The 6,787-nt window shown below is 43.2% G+C and overlaps 1 protein-coding gene across 1 annotated transcript; it reads right to left on the reverse strand.

Annotated features, from left to right (window-relative positions):
- Positions 1-403: 403 nt before the first annotated feature.
- LOC4346853 (uncharacterized protein At4g33100) lies at positions 404-3,373 on the reverse strand. Its single transcript, XM_015756377.3, has 2 exons — positions 3,098-3,373; positions 404-1,736 (listed from the first exon to the last, which is right to left on the reverse strand). The coding sequence occupies exons 1-2, from the start codon at positions 3,305-3,307 to the stop codon at positions 1,620-1,622; spliced, it is 327 nt and encodes a 108-aa protein (XP_015611863.1). The 5' UTR covers positions 3,308-3,373; the 3' UTR covers positions 404-1,619.
- Between the last annotated feature and the right edge of the window lie 3,414 nt (positions 3,374-6,787).

A 6,787-nucleotide genomic window follows, 5' to 3' on the forward strand; every position in this document is an offset into this window, starting at 1 on the left:
AAAAATCATTGGTTTGTTTAATTGAATTTTCATATTTTTTAGGATCTGGTGGGAATATTTTTAAAATAATAATCAATGTAGCATCTGAATGGTTCGTTCAAAAAAAAAAAACTTCATTGTCATATACTAAGAAAATCTACAACACAAAATTTCTGATATTTTTTACTGCCGGTGTGATGATGGTCAGAAGCATATCCCCGACTTTCATGCTATTGTCTTTTACACTGTTTCCAGGGAGTTTTTGTTTGATGTGAAGAAGATTGCTTTTTTTTTTCCCTGACGTGAACTTCAAAGGATTTTCTTGTTCAAGTGCTTGTATTTGTATACAAAACTAGACATTTCTGATCAATCACACGCCTCCAATATATGCAACCGCTAAAGTACAAACTCGAGCAGACAATCCTGATCAAAGTTGCAAATGGTACAAGTATTCAAATAAAAGCATTGATCTAGATCAGTATATGTACAATAACTCTAACAGCTCAGTGCAGTTGTGCAAGTGTACACTGAACTCCATAGTGTGTGGCTCTTTCGAATTACTTATATTATACATGTGATTCTTTGGTAACATCAATAATTAAACATACAGATACACATTTGATCAGCATGTACAGGGTTGTACATAACATCCATAGTTCAATACCAAGATCAAACCATGCAAGAAAACCAAACCAGCAAAAAGGAAAAAAAAACAAGGCAGGTTCATGCTTGAGGACTGATTGCTGAAGCCTCACCTTAGTCTCTCTTCTGTTGGACAGGCACGGCCAGGCCATAGAACAGCAGCACCAGCATCAGGAGGTAGCCGACGACGACGAGGGCGACCAGCCTCGCGTCATCTCTAGCCAGATATGCAGAGAAAGCCGAGTGGAGGGTGAGCACGGCGAAGGCCGTCAGCCGCAGCCATGGCGATCCATCGCCATCGGCTGCGGCAGAGGAAGAAGAAGAAGAAGCAGAGGCTCTTCTGGTAGAGTTGTTCTTGCCTTTCTTGGCCATGAAGAACAGCAGCTTGAAGGGGATCCCTTTTCTCTGGGCTCTGGACAAGGTGAAGGCTGATGCTTTGCTTTGCTACGAAGCTTCCCTGAGTGAGTGGTAGACTGGTAGCTTTCACTGCTTGTTTGCCACCACATCAGAGAGGATCAGGCCTATGTGACAAACAATAAGCTTTGTTGAATGAATCCATCATAATAGACAACAAAGTCAAGGCATCTGATTCGGACAACACAAGAGCCTCCAAGACTGCAAGTCACTGTCACGCTACCAGAACTATGCTCAAAGGACTTTGGAAGATGGCATATAGGAGGTATTGAAAATTTGCATCGATGCAGCACAAAATTGGTGGGTTGGAGAATATTTTTTAAGTTTACATATAGCTGAAGCTGTTCTCCCAGATTCAGGAAGAGAAACTGCTGCAAATTTCAGGGTACATCAAAGTTGTAGGTTTGAGTTCAATATGATCTTGGAAAAGCTTACATCTCAGCTGCTGAACTGCAGCGCGATGCAACAGCATGAACATGCATCTAATATGTAAAATACAAACACCTTTTTCGTTCATCTATGAGGGTCTCCTAATCCAGGTTGAGTCAAGCGAAACTTGATCATATGTGGTTAGCCCTAGGTTGTCACTTCGTCGAGGTGCCACCTTTTCGAGAAGAAGAATCAGCATCAAACTGGGCATAGTAGGCAGATGTTTCTGATTCCAATAGGATTTGCCTGAGATTCTTGTCTTCCAGATGTTCCTGCAAGTAATAAAAACATGGAACATCCATAGATTCGTTTAGCGAAAAACAAGCATCATATTCATAGGAGGAACATAATTTACCCAGAGGCCTGTCACAAGTGAAACAATGGTGATGGGAGGCATGATTTATGTTAAATTGAAGAAATCCTGGGAAATACTCAGACAAATATGTTATGATGAATACCACAACATGATCACTCTTTTGTCAGATTTCAGAAAATTGATGCGCTCAATCCCCAAAACATGAATATTCACGTTATTCTGATAACTTAGTACTATAAGAAACAAAACTCATCAAGAACATTGAATTTTGCTACAAATGGGCTATCTTCAGGCTGGGTTGCCAACCTCCAACACACTGGGCTAGCCCTAGTGCAAATTCTCAGTCAGCAATACACTAACTACAATTGGCTAGAAGCTGATACAATGGTGCGAATTCACCATGTAGGAAAATGGTTTGGAAAGCATTCAGATGCCAGTTAGCAATACAACAATACCAGAATATTCTTCCCCAACTGTTTTCCATAAACCAATAAACCAAATGCAAGGACAACTACACCGTTGTGTAACTTCTGTTCAAGAATGGAAAATAGATGCCTGTATTGCTAGTTTCAGAAAGGTTTCTGAATTTCTAATTGCACACAGCAGCACAAAATTTTTTTCTTAAGACAGGCCAGCCCAAAGATTGACCTGATGAATTTCATCAAGATTTATGAGATCAAATAACAAAGAGACAGTATAGACAATCTACAAAAGGGCTGTCAAGTGACGGAAAGGCGATTCCCTCAAAACTCTATTGCAGCCACTATGCTGCCATATAGTACAACTCCACTCTGAATGTCTGAATGTCAAAGAGCCCCACTTCTCACCCAAACAGTTGCATAGTCGATTTGGACTAAATCCCTAAAGATCCGTGTGTGTTTCCATACTTCAAGTGCGAAAAAAATGAACAATCAGCACCAGCGAATCAAGCAGCACTAATCTCACACATTTGTAACGGAGGAATTCAACAGGCCAGCGCAGCGCATGCGCCGCCTAGCCTGAATCATGACCAACAAACAGACAGAGGTCTAACTAGGAGCTCCAAATCAGATGATTCTTCAAAGAAGAATCCCCTTTAGGCTTTAGCCATCACCATTACATAAGCCACTTTATCAACTTGATCTAGCAACCAACACACTAGAAAACAACTCGATTTCTTGCCATATAAACTAAAAACCTACTTAAATGAAACCCCATCCTAAACTGCGAAAACACAAGAGCAATCCCTAGGGCAGTCGTCTTTGCAACAAATTGAGGGGATCGGTAATAAATCAGTGATGCTGTGATCGAATTCGGAGGCGGCGAGAAGGGAGTGACCTCGAGGCAGGCGCGGTACTTGTGCCACTCGCCGACGCAGTCGTCCTTGTGCCATTGCCCCTTGGCGAACTTCTCCGCGTACCAGCGGTTGAAGCACTCGTGGTACGCCGCACGCAGCTCCGAGCACGCCGCCGCGGCCGCCGAGGAAGCCGCCGCAGCAGGGGGAGGAGACGCCGTCGACGAGGACGACTTGCTCCGGCCAAACACCATCCTCTCAGGCTTCGGCTCCCTCGCCGCCGCCGCCGCCGCCCGCCGCCGTCTGTCTCTCTCTCGTTCAGAAACCCCTGAAGGCGGAAATCAAGCTTTACGTAATCGTTTTGTCTCTGTCTCGACGTAGTCTCCTTCAGATAGCTCCTACTATCTCCAGTCCCAAAATAAGTGCAGCTATAGATATTCGTCTCCAGCGTTTTGACCATCTGTCTTATTTAAAAAATTTATAAAAAATTAAAAATATTAGTCACATAAAGTACTATTCATGTATTATCATCTAACAATAATAAAAATACTAATCATAATTGTTTTTCAAATAAGACGAACGGTCAAATGTTGAACATGAACAGTGCTAAAACTGCACTTATTTTGGGATGGAAGGAGTAGCATGTTTGGAAGGGCTCGAACTCAAATTCTAGCTTCAAACTCTTGGGAATTTAACTATTTGTCACTATTGCATTTGCCATTTATCCAAATACCCCTCTTAAATTTGCTCTTATTTTCTTGCCCTTATAAGATGATGAGTTCTTAACAATTTGCCATTTTTACCTACGTGGCGTGCCAACGTGACTTGTAACCTAAAAAGCAGAGTGGGACCCACAAGCCAGTCTCTCCCCTTCACTTCATCTTCCTCCTCACTCATCCTCCAGCTTGCCAATGGGGACAAGCCCGCTCCATGCCCGGTGTCCCCGAGCTCCGGCACCGCCGCTGAGAGGACGGCCGCCCACCTCCACACGCCCGCCACCGAGGAGATATGCCGCTAAGGGGAGGGCCACCCGTGCGTAGCTCCGGTGGGCGAGGCCGTGCCGACGGAGCAAGCGCGGCACGACGCCCTGCGCCGCTGCGCACGCTCCTGAACCTCTCCATCGCGCCAGCGGGCGCGTCACACCTGCTATCCATCGGGCCAGCGCCGTCGCTTGTCGCCGTCGAACCTCTCCATCGCCTATGGCGGTGGACCACGTGCTCGCCGCGCTCTGCAACCTCATGGCAGCATGCCCCAAGGGCCGCCGCGCGATGAGCCACGAACCCGACGGTCCCGATCTTCGTAGACTTGCACAACTGGTCCGACGCGCCGGAGCCAGGCTTGGAGGGAGGAAGGGAGCTTGTTGGCACCAGGCTTGGAGGGGGGTAGGGAGCTCGCCGGTGCTGGGCTCGGAGGGAGGCAGGGAGGGATGCCGGATTGGGAGCGAGCTCCTCCCTGTCGGCAAGCTGGAGGATGAACGAGAAGGAAGATAAAGCTAGGGGAGAGGCTGATTTGTGGGTCCCGCTCTGCTTTTTAAGGTTGCAAGCCACGTTGGCACGCCACGTAAACAAAAGTGGTAAAATTGTTAAGAAGCCATCACCTTAAAAGGGCAAAAAAAAAAGGCAAATCTAAAAATACCATTTGGATAAGTGGCAAATAGTTAATTCCCCTCAAACACTAGCTCTAGTGGGAGCTAGCTTTATCCCTAAGGGCTCCTTTGGATGCAGGGGGAGGAAACCCCCGGGAAAAAGTCCCGTACAGAGATTTTCCCCTGCACTAACCGATCCCCTTCCACCTCCAGGGGAATCACTCCTGTTAGGGGAATTTTCCCTGATACCATTTGGGAGTAGGGTGAGGGGGTTGATGGGGGAAGGGGGATTTAGACAGGCAAACTGCTAAACAGTGTTTGAACAACAAAATATGTCTCTAGAAATATTATAGAAATTTCAAGAAAAATAGAAAGAATATAGAAAATCCATATAAATAGGAAACAACCTACAAAAATTCCAGAAAAAAATATAAAAACATAAAAAATCAACAAGTATTAGAAATTCAGAAAAATACAAAGAAATATAGGTGAGTTTATGTGGAAACCAACTTCGTGACATGACATAAGTTAAACTTTAGAATCATCCATATCATACAAAATTTAAAATCTTTGGAATCATCCTTGCATCCACAAATATAGAACTGTACATCATATTTATATCCACAAATGTCTTGATCAAGAATGAGACATGGGTCCATTTAAATCTTTATCTCTTCTATCTTCTTCATCATCTCTTCAACAAATCTTCATATATTCTAATAAATCTGCCAGGATGAAAAAGATAATCTGAAATTTAAGTAATAAATATAAAATAGTGATACTTCAGCAATCAAATTTGAAGGACGGCCATTGATACTAGCTTAGGTAAAAAAATGCATGCACATCAACCAACATATTGCAATTGTCAGCTACATCAGCGTAAACAAACTCTTGGTATCAAACACCCTACATGCAGATACACACCATTATTTTTAAATCAAACGCATTTGAAGTCCATGTTTTTGTATTGATAGTTTTCCAACAATACTCTATTTCAAGTCCATATTTGAAAGTAAGTTGAGCATGCAATTCAAATTGAATCCTGGCAAGAGGAAGAATGCAAGAGCACAATTATGAATTATCATTATGGACATGATAAGGAAAAAAAGTAGTAGTAGTAGTTGTTGTTTTAATTAATCAGTACTACTAGGTCACTTTGTTTGGCCAGTGTATTGTGCAGCGAGTGAGAGAGAGGAGATTGAAACATCTGTGTGTGCGTGTCTTTGTATATAGGTTGCTGCCAAAGCTTGTGTTTTTTGAATGCACAATGCCACCTTGCTCATTTTCTGCTGGTGATACATGACATGAAACTAAAGTTTGGACTAATGTATAAGTATAGAGCATAAAAGACTTTATTTTGTAGTAAGTATGAGTTCCTATCAAAAATATGATTGTTACCATTTATTTAGTCCCAACATGCATGCTAAATTGACCACTAATTCTACAGTTCCCTGACAGAGACTACAAGAATGGATCAGACTAAAAAATACCTCCAGAAAAAACAAAAAACTTGATGCTAGCAGCTCAACCAGTACTGAGATCTACCTCTAGGTTAACAGAGCTGACAGCATCTAACTAAAAGAACTGCATCTCTAATTAACTAGAAAAAAACTGTTACTGGTTTGCAGACTAAAATTTCTCATATACCTCACTAGTTGAATGATCCTCACTGCATGTGTGATAATTCCTCATTTCTTGGGACTGGCACATTGATCTCACATATTTAGACTGCACTAAGCATGATAATTACACTGCAGAAAAAACCAGAGCACAACCTACTCCATCAAATTAGAACATCATCTTACCAAAACTCATTCATGATCTAAAACAAGAGCACCACACGCCCACCCATATCCCCTTCTGAATCGCTTCCATAACAAAATGAAATGCTACTGCAGGGTACAATACTACAATGTATTAGAAAGAATAGGAGAACAGATTATAACTCTCCCAAACCAAATCAAGAAACATGCCATACATACACCAAGAAAACTGAAGTACTGAACGAACCCCCAAGAATCAAGCAGCAGCTACAAGGGCACGCACAAACCTAGCCGGGCAACCACCGGCGGGCGTCGCGCAGCGAGGAGGAGGAGGCGGATCTGCGCCTCAGCGCCTCCTCTGCTGGTGAGTCGCGCTGCCTTGGATC

This window comes from Oryza sativa, chromosome 9 (genome assembly GCF_034140825.1).
Source record: "Oryza sativa Japonica Group chromosome 9, ASM3414082v1".
NCBI classification, from domain to species: Eukaryota; Viridiplantae; Streptophyta; class Magnoliopsida; order Poales; family Poaceae; genus Oryza; species Oryza sativa.

Bases quoted from the DNA above. Each gene is read 5' to 3' on its own strand.
- LOC4346853 (XM_015756377.3), bottom strand. From the start codon at position 3,307: ATGGTGTTTGGCCGGAGCAAGTCGTCCTCGTCGACGGCGTCTCCTCCC. The intron at 1,737-3,097 runs GTCACTCCCTTC...TATTACTTGCAG, and splicing joins AGTACCGCGCCTGCCTCGAG to GAACATCTGGAAGACAAGAA.